Here is a 20,557-nt window from a genome sequence, read left to right as displayed (position 1 = left end):
TCATCCTACAGGCAGCAAGCAAAGTATCCTTCTGCTAGTCATTGCAGTGTATTAAGATAGACTTTTCAAATTATTCTTCTAATGCAAGATAGTTTTTCTATGTATATTGTATAGAAAAATATTATCTAATGCCCCTGAATGTTAATAAGTGATTCTATAAGTAGTACATTTTTCAAAGAATAGCATCATTTAGAGAAGAGGTTATTCTCAATATTTTAAAACTATATTATATATTAGTTGTCTAAATTTAACTAGTGCTTTGAGTGTGCCTCTATTTTTTTCTTATTTTTAAAATATTTATTTGCCTATTTGGACACAGGAAGTTATGAAACTTCATGTCTATGTCTCATTGTGCACATTTCTAGATGAAACTAAAACCAGTTGAGATAGTTACATTTTAAAAAGATTTGTCATGGAATAAAATAGATATTTGAAATCTTCTGATAGTTTCATTGATGTCTGTTATAAAAATCAGAAATGAACATCTACCACCAGGAAAAACTAGAGGCCTTTAAATTGTGAAATGAAAATACTGGAAAAGGTAACATGCTGAATATTTATCTAGAGGAAAATGTTGATTGCTTTTACTAAGCAGCAGTTCCTTGTAGCTCTCATCCAAGATACCACATGCATTCTGCAATTAGCCTCAGTGAGGCTCCATATAGTTGTGATTTTTTTTTCTGGGTTAATTACTGCCTAAAGGAGTTAGTCTCCATATCCCAAAGCATAGGAGCAAATGGTTTTGAAAATAAATGTTTATGAAATTACAGTTGTGACACAGAACCTTGGTGAGTTGTTAGACACTTGAATCAATGTCATTGTTAAAATTATTTTAGAGAGTGGGTTTGCATCATATCTATAATGAATATTCTAGACTTTATGTGAGTTCATTCATAAATCTGGTAAGTATGCCTAGTGCTTCAGAAATAGAATCCACCAGCAGGTGGCATTCTGAAGCAAAAAATTCACCGAGTGCCACCAGACGGGGTCAGTCATTATTGCCTTTTTTGAATCTATTCTGAATTCATTAAGTCTTTTAATTACAATTAATAGAAATATTATCTTGGCTGTGTCTATTCAATCATGCACAAATGAATTTACAACTTCAAACTTAAAGAGGAGACTTGGTCCAGAGTTTTAAAGCTCATGTCAAAGCTGTACCAGGATCACGTCTCTTTTATTTAAGAGCATATTTGTTGTTTTGAAATGGATTTCTAAAGGAGTATATGGCTCAGACCATATTTTCAATTCGGGTAAAATAAAAGAAAAAATAGCCTTTTTCTCAGCACCTGCAGTTCTTTAATAGTGATTATTTATTAGAATATAGTCTTCCTTCTCCCAGCTCTATTTGTATGAGGATAAATACAACCCTAAAACACCAAATCAGAAAAGCTCTCAGTAGTGAAAAAGGAGATAGAATATGCATACTCTCTTCTAGGAATAAAACTACTACTCCAGCACAAAAGGACTAGGGTACTAGGATGAGTTGTCTGTTCCTTAATGGCTTTGTAAACTTATACTGCCAGTAAAAGGAAAAAAATTCTCATACCAACTCAACACAGAAGAAAAATTTCATATCCAGCAATGCACTAAAGAGAAAGGGCTTATACATTAAAAGTTCCATATTTCACACATCAGGGAGAAAACAACCTCTACTGGGAAAATAAAAAGAACAATGTGAAAGACTCATAATAGCTACTTACATTGAGAGTAGAATAAGCAGGCTTGTCCCTCCTCTAGATGACTGGAATACGGTGCTGAGTCGCTGAAATCGGGTTCCCCATGGGCGGCAGCCAAGGAGGTGCCGCTCTCCGCGGTGCTGAAGTACACAGCTGATCAGGAGAGTGGAGTTGCGATAATGTGAAAACGCGCTCCGCTTTTCTTTGTGCTGCAGTGGTAAAACCGCGCCTTTCGTGGCAAACTCGCCTTACTGTCCTTTTCCTAATCTGGGGAAAATTTTCCAGAGAATATGAAGGAGAAGCATCTGTGTGTGAGACTGGCATGCGGCGTGATGGTGGGTTGATATAGTCCCCACCCCCTCTTCCAGACGCAGCTTTAAAAGGAAGAGAGCAACTCTGTCTTCCTACCATAATCTCTCAGGATTTTTACTGGCTCCCTCCTTTCCAGAATAATACATAACACACACACAAACACACACACACACACACACTCACACACACCTCAGTTATATAAGGCAATCTGTTCTGGCTCTTGAGGTAGACTATTTAGTTGTTTAAACAAATGAAAAATGAGGAATGAGCCGAAGCTGCTTTCCTACCTGTTGGGTCTATGTGTATATAAGAGGGAGGGAATGGAGAAGAAAACTAAAAGCAAAGGAGTTTTAAGACTGATTTCCTTCAATAAGCTTTAAGGCCACACCCCACGTTGTCTTCTGTGAGTGATGCATTTTCTTTTAACTTTGCTCATTTGCTTTATGATTTTTAGCATTTGTGTAGGATCAGGAACAGGTTTGGGACATAGATCAAGTCCGATGATAGTGAAAAGACTAAAAACTCTCACTGTAACTTTTCATCTTCTGAAAGGAAAATACCAATGCAAAAATCCATTTTCCTAGCAATCCTCACTCTCAGCAATTACTGTGTTACTAAATGATCTGTGATTCTTAAAAACCAAGATGTTTGATGACATCATTGGAGGGAAACTTCCTTGATTGAAATCGTACCATTTAGGAAAATCCATGACTGTTTCCAGATACACTGTTTCTATCTGGGTTACTGAATAAAAATCAGAAAGTTTATTCTTTGAACCCAATTCATGATTAACTACTGACACCCTGTAATGACTGTTTCTTTGTGCAAATGTGATATTCAAGATGAAAGAGTTGACTTATAATGTATTTTATACATTTCCATCCTAGTTTTATATGCAAATCAGATCACACTGGTTCATTAATATGCTACTAGCATTTTCTCTGGAGACACCATGGTGTGTGGGAAAGACTCTTGGATTTTAAGTCACTTATTAACTGAGTGACCTTGAATATGATAGTTAACTTCTTGAATTACAGTCCCTTCAAATGTAAATAGTGGATAATAAGGGAGTTGATGATGCCTTTTACCAATTATTATGGTGAAAATTAAAATAATATACACAGAGCCCCTGAAGAGTGGGCATTTAAGGTGCGCTTGGGACATTTGAATGTTATTCTTCTCCTTTTAGCTTAAAAGAAGTGAAAGTAGTTTTCTAGTTAAAGCTCTCTATAAAAAATGGAGAACAAGTTAATTTTATTCCATAAACCTCCACTCCGATATTAATGATTGTGATTTGCTGGTTAAAATATCTTTTCAAACAGAAAATTTCTTAATATTGAGACTTTTAAAAACAATTTTACATTTTGAAGGATAAGGGAGTTTTATATTTCATAGAATCAGAAAAAAATTAGGTTTAACTCATTTGAATAAAATGTAAATGAATTAAGAGCTCCTTAGCATTATACTCAAGTGTAGAACAAAATATAATATGTGATGCCAACAAAAGCATCTTACACAACCACAAGTTAGAAGATTAGCTCTGACACTGATAATATCCTTTGATTGGGATCCTCATCACCATGATTAGTGAATCAGTATAGAATAAAATACTCGTAATTATAAAATGCTTTCCAAAGAATACTGGGTTGTTGCTTTTAGTTGATAATGATGGGATTATATATTCTGTTTTTAATAAATAGCCAAGAACATATTTCCATGAAATTCTCACATGAGGTATGTTCTTGTTTCCACTTAGGATAATCTCATTAAAAAGTCAAACCATATTTTAAAGTGTCCCAATAATGGATAGTACAGCAAATATACATATATATAATATATAATTTATAAAAAATATACAACATATATAATATACTATATATATATATATATAGAGAGAGAGAGAGAGGAGTAATTAGCTCATTATTTTGTAGCTACATTAGTTGAAGAAATGTCAGGATCAAGCCAGACATCTCTTCAAAACTGATAGAATAAGGTAAGATGGCACCTTGTGAAGAATTCAATTTTCAGGGTCCTTATTATTAAGAGTATTTGCTGCCACCAGAAGATATCATATGAAGACATTTGGTTCAATAGGGAAATACATATAATCTGAAAAATGTTACACTTTTATCAAGTATCATTTTTTTTATATGTAAAACACTGAATTAATTAGACCTTCACTGTCAACAATGGAAGTTCAAAAGAATTGTAGCTCTTGGAGTTATGTTTTTGCATAAAGCCTTTTTAAAATTAAGTTTATTTATTGGTACATTTTAGGAATACAATATAGTTGCATTCATCATTGGGATCTTGTACCTTTACATGATGTATCTTGGTTCTTATTTTTTCTCCATTCCCCTGTCCTCCCTTCACCCTTGCACCCTTCTCTATTGAAATAATTTGTTTCCATTCTTGTCTTTTCATGTATTTTATCTTTTCCCTTCTTTCCTCTCTCCTTCCCCTCCCATTTCCCCTCTTCCTTTAAAATTTTTCTTCCTATTTCACAATATGAGTTATACATTTTGGTCCTTATTTGCACTTTTAGTTTTTCACACCAGAGAAATTATTCGTATTTACACATGTGTGTCCTATTTATTTCACATAAGAGCAAGGCCTAAATGTGCATCCACTTAGCTTTAAATGTCTCTAGTTTCTCATACTTTATGGTTGAATAGTACTCCATTTTATATAAAAACACATCTTCTTTATCCAGTTTCCAGTTGATAGGCACTTGGGCTGGTTCCAAGTTTTAGCTATTATAAGCTGTACTGCTATAAACATGGGTGAGCATATATCACTGTGGTATGATTCTTTTAATTCTTTTGGAAAGATACCCAGCAGAGGAATAGCTAGGTCAAATGGGACTTCCGGTCCTAGTTGTCTGAAATAACTCCATATTGATTTCCACAGTGGTTGCACCAGTCTGCACTCCCACCAACAATGAAGAAGGGTTCCTTTCTCCCCACAACCCTGCCAGCATTTGTTATTGGTTGATTTCTTGATAACAGCCATTTTTTATGGGGTGAGGTAGAATCTCAGCATTCTTTTCATTTGCATCTCTCAAATGACCAGTGATGTTGAACATTTTTTCGTATGTTTATTTGCTGCTTTTACTTCTTTGTCTGAGAAATGTCTGTTCATTTCAGATGCTCATTTTTTAATTGGGTCTTTATATTTGGGGGGGGGTCTGATTTTTTTGAGTTCCTTATGTATTCTAGATGATAGACCTTTGTCTGAGGAACAGCTGGTAAAAATTTTTTCCCACATTGTAGGTTGTCTTTTAGCTCTGTTGGTGGTTTCTCTTGCAGTGCACAAGCTTTTAATGAGATCCCAGTTGTTGATTCTTTGTGCTGGTTCCTGTGCTACTGAGGATTTGTTCATAAAGTCCTTTCTTATGCCAATGTCTTTGAGAGTTTCACCTAACTTATCTTCCAGCAAGTTTATTGTTTCTGTTTTCATATTTAGATCTTTAATCCACTTTGATTTTAGTTTAGTGCATGGTGAATGATATGGGTCTAGTTTTAACCTTTGGCCACTTGAAATCCAGTTTTTCCAACACCATATATTAAAGAGGCTATCTTTCCTCCAGGGAGAATGGTTGGCTTCTTTGACAAAGATGAGGTGGCTGAGTATGTCTGGAATTGTTTCTGCATCTTCTAAGCTATTCCACTGATCCTCGGGTCTGTTTCTTTCCCAGCACCATGTTATTTTTATCACAGTGGCTTTGTAGTATAGTTTCAAATTGGGGATTGTGATACACCCTGCCATGTCTCTGTTGCCTAGAATTGCTTTTGCTATTCTACGTCTCTTCTGGTTCCAGATGAACTTTTGGATTGTTTTCTCTACTTCTGTGAAATATACAGTTGGGATTTCAATCAGGATTGCATTGAATCTGTATAGCAGTTCTGGAAGTATGGCCATTTTCACTATATTGGTTCTTCCTACCCAAGAACAGGGGATGTCTTTCCATTTTCTTATATCTTCATCATTCTCTTTTTTCAGAGTGTTTTAGTTCCAATGTAGAGTTCTCAATGTAGAGTGTTTCAGTTCTCAATGTAGAGGTCTTTTGCTTCCTTTGTTAGACGATTCCTAGATATTTCATTTTTTTTGCATGCTATTGTGAAAGAGATTGTTTCCCTAATTTCTCTTTCAGTGAGTCTGTTATTTGTGTATGAGAAGGCTATTGATTTTGAGTGTTGACCTTATATCCAGTTACTCTATTGAATCTGGCAATTAAGTTTAGAAGTCTTTTGGCAGATTTTTTGAGGTCTTTTATGTAGATTATCATATTGTCAGCAAATAATGACAGTTTAACTTCTTTTCCTATCTTTATTCCTTTTCTTTCTTTCTCTTGTCTAATTGCTGTGGCTAATGTTTCCAAGACTATATTGAACAGGAGTGGTGATAGTGGACATTCTTGTCTTGTTCCTGATTTTAGCATGAAGGTTTTCAGTTTTTGACCATTTAGTATGATGTTGGCTGTTGGTTTTTCATAGATAGCCTTTATCAAGTTAAGATGAAGACCACTTATTCCAATTTTCTGTAGGGTTTTTATCATGAATTGGCATTGAATTTTGTTGAATGCTTTTTCTGCATCTAATGAGATGATCATATGGTTTTTGTCTTTCACTCTGTTAATATAGTGTATTACATTTATTGATTTATGGATGTTGAACCATCCTTGCATCCCTGGGATAAATCCGACTTGGTCAGGATGTATGATCTTCTTGATGACACTCTGTATTCTGTTTGCCAGTATCTTGTTGAGGATTTTTGCATCTATGTTCATTAGGGAGATTGGCCTCTAGTTCTCTTTCTGGGTTGGATCTTTTTCTGGTTTTGGAATCAAAGTAACATTTGCTTCCAGAAATAAATTTGAAAGTATTGCTTCCCTTTCAATTTCATTGACAAGTTTAAAGAGTAGTGGGAATAGTTCTTCTCTCAATGTCTTGTAGAATTCAGCAGTGAAACCATCAGGACCTGGGCTTTTCTTTGTTGGTAAATTTTTCAATTACGTTTTCAATTTCACTGATTGTAACTGCATTGCTTAGAATATTTATATCTTCTTCATTTGACTTTGGTAATTCATATGTATCTAGAAATCTGTCCATTTCTTCTGTGTTTTCCATTTTATTAGAGTACAGGTTCTCAAAGTATGTTTTGATGATCCTCTGGATTTCTGATGGGTCTGTTGTGACTTCACTTTTTTCATTCTTTATTGCATGGATTTAAGCCTATTCTTTCCTTTTTTTGATAAGGTTGGCTAAAGGTTTATCGATTTTATTTATTCTTTCAAAAAACCAACTCTTTGATTCACAAATTTTTTATATTGTTTTCTTAGTCTCCATTGCATTGATTTCTGTTCTGATCTTTATAATTTCCTTTCTTGTACAAGCTTTCGCTTTGTTATGCTCTTCTTTTTCCAGGAGCTTGAGGGTCTGCATTACATTATTTAACTGTGTTTTCTCTGTTTTCCTAATACGGGCATTCACTGCTATGAATTTCCCGCATAGAACTGCTTTCATTGTATCCCATAGATTCCTGTATGTTGTACTGGCATTATCACTTACCTGTGGAAACGAATTTCTTCTTTGATTTCCTCTGTGACCCACTGGTTGTTGAGGAGGGTGTTATTCAATTTCCATGTGTTTGGGGGTGTTTTGCAGTTTCTTATGTTATTGATCTCCACATTTAATGCACTATGGTCTGATAATATACAGGGGGTAACTTCAATTCTTTTACATTTACTTAGACATGTCCTATGAGCTTGCCTGTGGTCCATTTTGGAGAATGACCCATGTGCAGCCAAAAAGAATGTGTATTCTGATTTTGTGGGGTGGAACACTCTAAACGTCTATTAAGTCCATTTGTTGAATAGCTTGGTTCAGTTCTAGAATTTTGTTGTTAATTTTTTGTCCAGATGATCTGCCTATTTGTGATAGTGGAGTATTGTGGTTCCCCACTACAACTGTATTAGTGCTTATTTGGTTTTTCATGTCCATTAATATTTGTTTTGTATAGTTGGGGGCATTCATATTTGGTGCATATATATTTAGGATTGTCATCTCTTCCTCTTGGATTGTTCCCTTCACAGGGATGTAGTGACCATCTTTGTCTCTTAATTAGTTTTGATTTGAAGTCTACTTTGTCTGCAAATAAGATTGCTATGTATGCTCTTTTCTGGGTTCCTGTCATGTAGAGAACTGTTTTCCATCCTTTTACTTTCAGTCTATGAGTTTCTTTTTGAATTAGGTGTGTTTCTTGTATACAGCACATTGCTGGATTTTGCTTCTTAATACATTCTGTCAGTCTGTTTGTTTTGATTGGTGAATTGAGGCCATTAACATTGACAGTTATAATTGACAGTTATTGACTCATCCTTGTCATGATGTTTTACTATTGTTGGCTCTTTTATTTCTTATTTTTCCCCCTTTCACTTTAGTGTTCTACCTCACTTGGTGGCTTCCCTCTTTTGGGCTTCATGGAGTTGTGACCTTCATTGTCTTTTTCTAGGATATTGCTTAGAATTGTTTGGAGTGGTTGTTTGGTGTTCATGAAATTTCTCATAGAAGTATCTAATTTCCCCATCAATTTTGAAAGATAATTTTACAGGATACAACAGTCTAAGTTGGAAGTTATTTTCTTTTAGGACTTGAAATACTTCACTCCAGGCTCTCCTTGATTTGAGGGATTGTGTTGCAAAGTCTGCCTTGATTCTGATGGGCTTTCCTTTGTAGGTGATTTGTTTCTTTTCTCTGACTGCCTGTAGGATTTTGTTCTTCTGTTGGGTTTCTGGGATCTTGACTATTGTATGTCTAGGTGCAGATTTATTTTGATCCTGGCTAGTTGGAGGTCTATATGCCTCACTTATCTGTATGTCCAATTCTCCACCTCTGTCTGGGAAATTTTCTACTATTATCTACTATTGCTTCTGTGAAAAGTTTTTTTTTATGTGAATTATACTTTGTCCTGTTTTATCTTGGACTCCTATCAGTCTTATGTTATTCTTCTTTGCATCATCTAGCAGCTGCTGGATTGATTTCTCACGGTCCCTTACTATTTTTAATAAATCTCTGTTTTCATGGTCCTTATCCACAATCCTGTCTTCTATATCCGATATTTTAACTTCAGATTCCCTTAATCTGCTCTACATGCTTTCAGTGGAGCTTTTAATCTCCTGAATATCCATTTCAATCTGTTTCATGGAATCCATTTCTTTCTTATGTTGGGCAATCATGATTTCCATTTCTTTCTTATGCTGGGCATTCATGGCTTCCAGCATGGTTATGTGCTCATCTATTTTTTTTTAAATCTATTTCTGTTCTAGAGCCTCTAATCATGTCTTTTACTCTGCTCACCATCTCTATAGTTATCTGGGAGATTATTTCTGCCTTGAATTTTTCTAGAGCCTCATTCATCTGTTTTGTTACTTCCTGTGCTATCAGTTCAGGGTGTCCAGGTGGTTGATTATCAGACTTTTCCACCTCGTTTCCCCAAGAATTTGCCTTTTGTTGGGTGAAAGTCTGAGTTTGTGCCTTCCTTAAATGTCTTCTCATTTTTGTTTTTGGTACCATCCTTGGTTTAGTTCCTGGGTTGATACTTTGAAGTTGCTTATTGTAAGTATCTTTGTTGATGTATTTAGAACCCTTATGGAATGATTGCTTCTCAGAGGTGTTTTCCAGATAGAGATGGTCTTTAGGTTTTGAGTCTCCAATGACTCTGAGGCTGTCTCATTTTCATTATGCCTGGAAGGACAACTGATTAGATCAATCACAACACCTTAGCCCAAGTGATACAATCAGCAACAGCATAGCATCAAGTACTTCTTAGAAAATGACAATTTGTGGTAGTTATTAATCTATCACCTTTACATGTGTGAATTAAATCAAAATCAAGGACCAACCCAACATATGTTTATAGTGAATAAACTCTTCAATACAGCAACTTTACCCTTCTGGATGGGGAGTTAGATGGAGTTGGGGAGGGAGGGATAAGTAAGTAGAAGGATAGGGGAAGGTTATCAGTGAGGCCAGCGGACACAGGTGAGAGAAGGAAAAAAAGAAGAAAAGGAAAAGAAAGAAGTAATCTGAATTAGGGCCAGAACAGGAACACAAAAGGAGATGAAGAATGATGTGGGACAGCAAGAGAGTGAGGGAGGGAGAGAGAAAGAAAAGTCAAAAGAAAGAAAAAAGAGAAAAGTAAAAATTTTAAAAGAGTAGAAAAAGAAGAAAAAATTGAAAAATAAGAGCAAAAAAAATGATAATTTTGAAAATAACAAATAAATGATAAAAGTTAAGGATCTCCTTCAGGGTATGTCTCTACTGTCACAATAGACAACGTGGGCAGCAATGTGCAGTTATAAGTCAATGAGCCTCAGTAAGCCAGTCACAGATCTGTGACATTCAGGCAAATTTCTGGCTACCAAGTCCCAAGTTGAGCTCCCCGTCCTGCAGGTTTGAACTGTGCAAGGTTCTATTGCAGGTTCCAGCTGTCTTTCCCCTGAAGATAGTCCAGGTTCTGATGGGAGGTGACGATCTCTCCAACTTACCCAGTAAGGTGGTCTGGTGTGCCTTTATTGCAGAGATTCTCTTCACTGTTTCAGTGGGCTTCAGTTTTCATCAGGGAGCCTGAGAGAGGCCCTCTCTCTGTTGTTCACTTCTGCAGCTCAGGACAATGACCTTTATGTCCCCCTGTGCCTCTGTAGTGTGGAATCAGCTGCACAGCCAGAGGGTGGGGGGGGCCTCTTTTGTTGCAGTCACCTCTGCGGCTCCACTGCAGCTGGTGGGCGTGCCCACCGGGGGTCCTCACTGGCTCCTGGTCGCAAGTGGGCATGGCCAGCTGGACAGAGCTGGGCTCAGTCAGCTTCGGGCTACCCTGCCCGCGGGCTTGGGGCTCCGCTGGAGGCTGGTGGGAGTGCCCGGGGGTCCTCTCATTACTATTTTTAAAAAACAATTTAGAATTTATTTCAAAAGTAGGAAATAAAAAGTATGATTTTAGCATTTAAAATATTAACAAGATTAGAAAATGTTAAACTACAGAAAAGGCAGGATATTAAAAGTGGTGTAATGGCTATATAATACAAACAAGCAAAACCCAATTTCTTTCATGCAAATAAGCACTAAAGAAAATAGTATGGGAATGTTTACAGAAAAGGCCACAACTAATACATTAAAAATTTACATAAGAAACTGTAAAGAAATGGAAAAATAAATTAGGTAATTTACAAGAAATGTTTTACAGGTTACATAGGTTAAAACTTAAGTTTATTATACATAAAATTTGTAGCACATAATACATTTTTTTACATCACAGATTTAATGTTAGAAAAATTCAGACATGATAAAGCTTAGATGTGACAAGGACAATGCAATAGACCCAGTAAGGAAACAAATGGAAGTTGAATGAATTCTGCCCAGTTACTGACAAAATCATGTCTAAAAGACATTTTTTTATGTTCCAATTTGGGAAATCTTTTTTTTAAAAATATATATATTTATTGGTACATTTTAGGTATAAAATACATTTACATTTATCATTGGGTGTTTGTACCAGAACATGATGCATCTTAGTTTTTATTTTTTCTCCCATTACCTGTGCACCCTTCACCCCTTCCACCCTTCCCTATCTACACAGAGTTTGATTCCATTGTTTTTTCCTTATAATTTTTTTCTTTCCCTTCTTCCCTTTCCCCTTTCCCTTCCACCATCCCCAAATCCTTGGACCTTTTCTTATTTCAAATTATCAATTATTCATTTTAATCATTTTCATCCTTATTTACACTTTCAGTTTCTCACACTAGAGAAACTATTCAGTATTTACACATGTGTGTCCTATTTATTTCACTTAAGAGTATGGCCTCAGGATGCATCCATTTAGCTATAAATGTCTCTAGTTTCTCATTCTTTATGGCTGAGTAGTACTCCATTTTATAAAAAAAAACACATCTTCTTTATCCAGTTTCCAGTCAATGGGCATTTGGGCTGTTTCCAAGCTTTAGCTATTATAAATTGTGCCACTATAAACATAGGTGCACATATATCACTGTGGTGTGATTCTTTTAATTCTTTGGGGAAGATTCCCAGTAGGGGAATAGCTGGGTCAAATGGGACCTTTAGCCCTAGTTCTTTTAGGTATCTCCATACTGATTTCCACAGTGGTTGCACCAATCTGCATTGCCACCAACAATGGAGAAAGGTTCCTTTCTCTCCACACTCCCGCCAGCATTGGTTATTGGTTGATTTCTTGATAGCAGCTATTCTTTGTGGGGTGAGGTGGAATCTCAGTGTTGTTTTCATCTGCATCTCTTGAATGACCAGTGATGTTGAACAGTTTTTCATATATTTACTTGCTGTTTTTACTTCTTTGTCTGAGAAATGTCTGTTCATTTTGGATGCCCATGTTTGAATTGGGTCTTTGAATTTGGGAGGTCTGATTTTTTTCGGTTCTTTATATATTCTTGATAGTAGACCTTTGTCTGAGTTACAGCTGCTAAATATTTCTTCCCACATTGTAGATTGTCTCTTAGCTCTGTTGGTAGTTTCTCTTGCAGTGCAGAAGCTTTTTAATAGGATGATATCCCAGTTGTTGATTCTTTCTGCTAGTTCCTATGCTCCTGAGGGTTTGTTCATAAAGTCTTTTCCTATGCCAATGTCATCAAGAGTTCTACCTAACTTATCTTCCAGCAAGTTTAGTGTTTCTGAGTAAATATTTAGATCTTTAATCCACTTTGATCTTAGTTTAGTGCGCGGTGATAGGTATGGATCTAGTTTTAATTTCTGACAGGTTGAAATCCAATTTTTCCAACACCATTTATTAAATAGGCTGTCTTTCCTCCAATGAGGATGGCTGGCTCCTTTGTCAAAGATGAGGTGACTGAGTATGTCCGGAGTTGTTTCTGCACCTTTAATCGATTCCACTGATCTTCAGGTCTGTTTCTTTGCCAGTACCATGCCTTTTTTATCACAGTAGTTTTGTAGTATAGTTTCAAGTTGAGGATTGTGATGCCCCCAGCCATGTCTCTGTTGCCTAGAATTGCTTTTGCTGTTCTAGATTTCTTCTATTTCCAAATGAATTTTTGGATTGTTTTCTCTAGTTCTGTGAAGTGTATTGTTGGAATTTCAATTGGCCTTACATTGAATCTATATAGTAGTTTTGGAAGTATGGCCATTTTCATTATATTGGTTCTTCCTACCTAGGAACAAGGGATATCTTTTCATTTTCTTATATCCTCTTCAATCTCCTTCTTTAGAGTGCTGTAGTTTTCAGTGTAGAGGTCTTTTGCTTCCTTTGTTAGGTTAATTCCTAGATATTTCATTTTTTTAGATGGTATTGTAAAAGGAATTATTTCCTGAATTTCTCTCTCAATGGGTCGGCTATTTGCATATAAAAAGGCTATTGTTTTTTGAGTGTTAACCTTGTATCCACTTACTCTACTGAATCTGTCAATTAGGTCTAGAAGACTTTTGAGTGAGTTTTTTGGGTCTTCTATGTAAAGTATCATATCATCACCAAATAATGACAGTTTCACTTCTTCCTTTCCTATCTTTATTCCTTTTATTTCTTTCTCTTGTCTAATTGCTATGGCTAACATTTCCAGAACAATATTGAACAGGAGTGGTGATAGTGGGCATTCTTGTCTTGTTCCTGATTTTAGCATCAAAGTTTTCAGTTTTTGACCACTTAGTATTATGTTGGCTGTTGGTTTTTCATAGATAGCCTTAATCAGGTTAAGATAAAGACCTCCTATTCCAATTTTCTGTAGTGTTTTTATCATGAATGGGTGTTGGATTTTGTCAAATGCTTTTTCTGCATCTATTGAGATGATCGTGTGGTTTTTGTCCTTGACTCTGTTTATATAGTGTATTACATTTATTGATTTTTGAATGTTGAACCATCCTTGCATCCCTGGGATAAATCCGACTTGGTCAGGATGTATGATCTTCTTGATGACACTCTGTATTCTGTTTGCCAGTATCTTGTTGAGGATTTTTGCATCTATGTTCATTAGGGAGATTGGTCTGTAGTTCTCTTTTTGGGTTGGGTCTTTCCCTGGTTTTGGAATCAAAGTAACACTTGCTTCCAGAAATGAATTTGGAAGCCTTGCCTCCCTTTCAATTTCCTTGATGAGTTTAAATAGTAGTGGTGATAGTTCTTCTTTAAATGTCTTGTAGAATTCAGCAGTGAAACCATCAGGACCTGGGCTTTTTTTTCTTGGTAAGTTTTTAATTACATTTTCAATCTTACTCATTGTAACTGGGGTGTTTAGAATTTCTATATCTTCTTCATTTAATTTTGGCAATTCATATGTATCTAGGAATCTGTCCATTTCTTCTGTGTTTTCCATTTTGTTAGAGTACAGGTTCTCAAAGTAGGTATTGATGATTCTCTGGATTTCTGCTGGATTTGTTATGGCTTCGCCTTTTTCATTCTTAATTGCATGGGTTTGAGCCTTTTCTTTCCTTTTTTGGATAAGGTTGGCTAAAGGTTTATCGATTTTATTTATTCTTTCAAAAAACCAACTCTTTGATTCATTAATTTTTTGTATCGTTCTCTTAGTCTCCATTGCATTGATTTCTGCTCGGATCTTTATCATTTCCTTTCTTGTACAAGCTTTGGGTTTGTTATGCTCTTCTCTTTCTAGGAGCTTGAGGTTCTACATTAAGTTATTTAACTGAGTTCTCTCTGTTTTCCTAATATGGCCATTCACTGCTATGAATTTCCCACATAGAACTGCTTTCATTGTGTCCCACAGATTCCTGTATGTTGTACTGGCATTTTCATTTACTTGTAGAAACTATCTAATTTTTTCTTTAATTTCCTCTGTGAGCCATTGGTTGTTCAGGAGGGTGTTGTTCAATTTCCATGTGTTTGTGGGTGTCTTGCGGTTTCTTATGTTATTGATCTCCAAATGTATTGCACTATGGTCTGATAATATACAGGGGATAACTTCAATTCTTTTACATTTACTTAGATATGTCCTATGAGCTCTCCTGTGGTCCATTTTAGAGAATGACCCATGTGCAGCTGAAAAGAATGTGTATCTCATTTTGTGGGGTGGAACACTCTATAAACATCTATTAAGTCCTTTTGTTCAATAGCTTGGTTCAGTTCTAAAATTTGTTAATTTTTATCCTAGTTGATCTGTCTATTTGTGATAGAGGGGTGTTGAGGTCCTCCACTACAATTATATTAGTGCTTATTTGGCTTTTCATGTCCATTAATATTTGTTTTGTATAGTTGGGGGCATTTGTATTTGGTGCATATATATTTAGGATTGTCATCTCTTTGTCTTGGATTGTTCCTTTCACAAGGATGTAGTGACCATCTTTGTCTGTCTTAATTAGTTTTGGTTTGAAATCTACTTTGTCTGCAAAGAAGATTGCTATGCCTGCTTTTTTTCTGGGTTCCTGTTGCATGCAGAACTGTTTTCCATCCTTTTACTTTCAGTCTATGGATTTCCTTTTGAGTTAGGTGTGTTTCTTGTATACAGCATATTGCTGGGTTTTGCTTCTTAATCCATTCTGCCAGTCTATTTCTTTTGATTGGTGAATTGAGGCCATTAACATTGATAGTTATAATTGACAGATATTGACTCAGCCTTGTCATGATGTTTTACTGTTGTTGTCTATTTCTTATTTTCCCCTCTTTCACTTTAGTGTCTTACCTTGTGTGGTGCCTTGTCTCTGCTGGGCCTCATGGAGTTGTGACCTTCATTGTCTTTTTCTAGGATATTGCTTAAAATTGTTTGGAGTGCTGGTTTGGTGTTCATGAAATTTCTCAGGTGTTCTTTGTTATGGAAGTATCTAATTTCCCTATCAATTTTGAAAGATAATTTTACAGGATACAACAGTGTAGGTTGAAAGTTATTTTCTTTTAGGGCTTGAAATACTTCACTCCAGGCTCTCCTTGATTTGAGGGTTTGTGTTGAGAAGTCTGCTGTGATTCTGATGTGCTTTCATTTGTAGGTGATTTGTTTCTTTTCTCTAACTGCCTGTAGGAGTTTGTTCTTCTGTTGGGTTTCTGGGATCTTGACTATTATATGTCTAGGTGTAGATTTTTTTTGGTCATGGCTGGATGGAGTTCTATATGCCTCACTTATCTGTATGTTCAACTCTTTACCTCTGTCTGGGAAGTTATTTACTATTATTTCTGTGAACAGTTTTTTTAAATGTCTGTTGTGCTTTCACCTGTTTTTTCATGGACTCTTATGAATCTTATGTTATTCTTCTTTGCATCATCTAGCAGCTGTTGGATTGATTTCTCATCGTCCCTTACTATCTTTAAGAAGTCTCTGTTTTCATGGTCCTTAACTGCAAACCTGTCTTCTATATCTGATATTCTGTCTTCAGATTCTCTTAGTCTGCTCTGCATGCTTTCAATGGAGTTTTTAATCTCCTGAATATCTGTTTGAATCTGTTTCATGGATTCCATTTCTTTCTTATTTTGAGTGGTCATATTTTCCATTTCTTTCTTATGCTGGGCATTCATGGCTTCCAGCATGTTTCTGATCTCGTCTATTTTCTTATCTGTTTCTGCTCTAGAGCTTCTAATCATGTCTTTCACTCTGCTCACCATGTCCGTATTTATCTGGGAGATTATTTCTGTTTTGAAATTTTCTAGAGCCTCATGCATCTGCTTTGTTACTTCCTGTGCTATCAGTTCAGGGTGTCCAAGTGGTTGCTTATCAGACTTTTCCACCTCATTTCCCCCAGAATTTCCTTTTTGTGGTGTGGAAGCCTGCGTTTGTGCCTTGCTTAAGTGTCTTCTCATTTTTGTTTTTGGCACTGTCCTTGATTTAATTCCTGGGTTGATATTTCAAGATTGCTTAATGTCGGTATCTTTGTTGCTTGTGTTTAAAAACCCCTCGTGGAATGATTGCTTTTCAGAGGTGTCTTCTAGATATGGCTTGTGTTTGGGTTTTGAGACTCTAATGACTCTGAAGCTATTATATTTTTCTTATACCAGGAAGGAAAACTAATTAGATCAATCACGACATATTAGCCCAAATGATATAGTCAGCAATACCATAGCATCAAGCACAGTTTAGAAAATGACACTTTGTGGTAGTTATTCATCTATCATTTTTAACTATGTGAGTTAAATTAAAACCAAGGACCAACCCAACGTAAGTTTATAATGAATAAACTCTTCAATATAGCATCTTTCCCCTTCGGGGTGGAGAGCTAAATGGAGTTGGGGAGGGAGGGACAGGTAGAAAGAACAGGTAAGATTAGTGGTGAGGCCAGAAGACACAGAAAGATCACACAAACTCTAAGAAGTTGTGAAAGGCAAGAGAAAATGGCAGAATGAAAGAACAAAGATGTGAATAGATGCACCTAACAGCAACAGGGAGGCTAGATACCAAATTTACTTTCCTTTAAACCTAATGATAATCAAAAGAAGGAAAAAGAGAAGGAAAGAATAGTAAGGGAGAAATCTGACTTCAGTGCAGAAAGGAACAAATGGGGAGATGAGGGGCGATATGGAACAGTGAGAGAATGAGAGCGAGAGAAAGAAAAGATAAAAGAAAGAAAGAAAATTAAAACTTTGAAGAGTAGAAAAAAAGTAAAAATTAAGAATTAAAAATAAGAAAAAATTTTTTTTTCCTTTTTTGCAAATAGCAATAGAAATTATGGGCCTCCTTCAGGGTATGTCTCTGTTGTCACAGTAGGCAACGTAGGAATCCCTGTGCATACACAAGTCAATGAGTCTCAGCAAGCCAGCAGCAGACCAAGTACAGTAGTCTGATGTGCCTTTATTGTAGAGGTGATCTTTACCTTTCTGGTGAGCTTCAGTTTTCTTCCAGAAGCCTGAGAAGCCCTCTTTCTATTACTAACTTCTGCTCTCTCTTGTGGCGCTCAGGACAAGGGTCTTTATAGTCTCCTGTGCCTCTGTAGTGTGGGATGAGGTAGGAACAAAGCCAGAAGGTAGGCGGTGCAAGGCGGGCGGGGGGGGGGACTGAGCACCTTGCCATGGGTGTCGTTGCCCAGGACGGCCCCGCAGGAACCCCCAGCTGCTTGCCTTGTCTCACCGGGGCTGGTCGCTGGCCGCGGCCCCTTTGAGAGCATTGGGTGGGGGTGGGGCTGCAAGATGCCTCTGGGAAATCTCTTAAATTGGGGGTTAATTTTTCATATTCTGTTTCCATTAGGTTCATTGATTATAACAAGCATTTCACTCTGTTGTGTAATGTTGCTAATGGGGGAGACTGCCTGCATGGTTGCAGGGGATATATGGAACTGTACTTTCCATTCAATTTTCCTGTGAACTCAGAACTGCTCTAAAAATATAGTTTTTTTTTTTTTATTAAATTCATGATCTCCTGCCTGTTTTCTGGATTTAATCCAGTTTTCAGATCTGAAACTGATTGAAGAGGTGGGCTAATTCCCAAGAGAAAGAACCCTAGGTTCCTTACACAGTAATGATTCTCTTATGCCTTCTCTAAAAGGCCTGTTGATTATTTGTTTTAATAATTTTTTTACTGGGGAAAAGTGAGAAAGGAAATTTTAGGCATTTTGGGCTCTTTTGAACACAGAATCTGAGGTGATATTAATGTTCAGTGGCCCAAAACCTTATTATGGCCCTCTTGTTAAACTAGTAACACATGGTAACCTGAACATGCAAGAAGCCCACTGAGCACGTGAACTCACCTGATAGTCATTTTTCTGGTCCCAAAATAAGTGAATTTGATATTCTTGGCACTTGAGGTTTCCACATTGAGTTCTAGTCATGTGGATAAAAACTGTCACAGAAAGGAAAACCAAGTAAAAGGCTCTGAACCCTGTCCCTGTCATTGTAGCCAAGATAATAAAATACAAAATAAAGAATATGAGAGAAGGAAAGTGGTGATGATTAATGAATTCATTTATTAATTATTTAAAGTATGCAGAGATGATAGTTTATTTAATTGGTCAGCCCGGTACCTGTAAAAGCCATTGGCCCTAGGATGATAACTGTAAAGTACTGCAAATTCAAATAGTAATAGTTCTGGTTACAGCAACAGTACAGATGTCATATTTTTGGGTAGGTTAATAGGCCTCAGATACATTGTCATTGTTTTGGAAAACTTATTTTATACTCCATATTATAAAAAGAATTAGATATCACTTACCTTTATGTGAAATTGGTAACAATATGCAATTATGATTTTGTTCAAGGGGTTATGTTAACTGTCCTAGATTTTATTGTAATACAGTACAAAGAAATCTGGACTGTCTGAGCAACTGAAGAATATCACAGTGATTTATTACACTGCTGATATTATATTGATTGATCCAGATGAGCATGGGGTGGTTACCATGTTCAAAGATTTGGAAAGACATATGCTCCAGAGGGAAGAGGATGAAATCTTTCAAAATGAAAGATTTATGAGTTTGTAATATCCAAATTTTTTCAGTGCCCAGAAATCATTAGCGTGCTGGTACTTCACCTCCAAAGTAAAAGGCAAATAGTGCCTTGAAATATCCTACCCCAAAAAGAAACACAAAGACTAGTACTCCTCTTTTGGTCCTAAGGATAGAAAATTCTACATTTGCACATTTTGTTTCAGCCCATATTTTAGGAAGCATGAAAGTTTGACTGGAGTCCAGAGCAGGAAAAGACTCTTTAGCTTAACCAGGTTGTGGTGCAAAAAGCCCTGTTTCTTGGTCACACAGTCTGCAGACCAAAAAAATATATATATTGGAGGTGATTAGAGGTGGGGAAATATGTCTAGTATAGTTTGAATCAAATCCTAGTGAGAGAATCAGAGCATAAACATTTAAGGTTCTGGCCATGTCATTTGCTATAAGGTGTATATATCTTTGAAAAAAACAGTTCATGTGATGCTGATGGATCCTAGTAAAAATGAATTATCTGATCATTAGAAACTAAGTGATCATATATCTAGAACTGTCCATTATGAGTCAGGTCCTGCCAGATGCACATAAGTTATAAGGTCATATTGATCCAGGAACAATCATTGCAAAATGGAAGTGGTATATGCATATGTAGATCCAAGTGCTAGGAAGACAAGGGAGTACAAATAAGCTTCTTGAGTATGAACGGTGGCTGTAGTCCCTGTGACACCAATATTCTTCCTTCAGGTCATACTTATGGCTTTATGGAGAATCTAAGGTGCTAGGTGGAGGAGGACAAAAGCCAAGTTTAGTGTACAGATAGGTGGCTTAGTATTTGTGTATAAGTCACAGATAGATTGCAGCTATACTACAATTTCATTCAGGGATAAATTTGAAAGATGAGGGAAGTCCTTCCAATGAGGAGGTGAATGTAGTTATCTTCCTGTGCATGGAAAGACAACCAACCTGAGGTTAAATATGCACAGAACTCATGGATTGTGATGAATGGCCTGGCTATCTGGTCTGAAGCCTGGAGGGAGAAAGAATGAAAGATTGGTGATAAGAAATTAGGGCAGAGGTATATGAATAGACACATGGAAATGGGTATGATTTTTTGAATACCTTCATATTAATGCCTATCAGATAGCATATACCATGGAAATGATGCAAAACAATCCAGTAGACAAAATGATCTACCCAGCTGACATCAGCTGGTATATAACAGATATGTAA

At 36.4% G+C, this 20,557-nt stretch overlaps 1 protein-coding gene and 1 long non-coding RNA gene across 7 annotated transcripts in view; one reads left to right on the top strand and one right to left on the bottom strand.

Moving 5' to 3' along the window:
• Trpc7 (transient receptor potential cation channel subfamily C member 7) overlaps nucleotides 1-2,286 on the bottom strand; it is a 188,457-nt gene extending 186,171 nt beyond the window's left edge. For all 3 annotated transcript variants that reach the window (XM_013077533.3, XM_087194729.1, XM_087194728.1), the window contains exon 1: nucleotides 1,704-2,286. In XM_013077533.3, coding sequence (XP_012932987.2) covers nucleotides 1,704-1,705 — 2 coding nt within the window. In that variant the 5' untranslated portion in view covers nucleotides 1,706-2,286. The remainder of the gene's footprint in view (nucleotides 1-1,703) is intronic.
• LOC147822921 (uncharacterized) overlaps nucleotides 1-20,557 on the top strand; it is a 408,296-nt gene that overhangs the window by 173,096 nt on the left and 214,643 nt on the right. The window lies entirely within an intron of this gene.

The sequence above is a fragment of the Heterocephalus glaber genome, unplaced genomic scaffold (genome assembly GCF_053883595.1).
Source record: "Heterocephalus glaber isolate CG9 unplaced genomic scaffold, H.glaber_assembly_v1.0 deba00001606, whole genome shotgun sequence".
In the NCBI taxonomy this organism is placed as follows: Eukaryota; Metazoa; Chordata; class Mammalia; order Rodentia; family Bathyergidae; genus Heterocephalus; species Heterocephalus glaber.
Note: the sequence above shows the minus strand (reverse complement) of the source record. Positions and strands in the feature narration are given on the sequence as shown.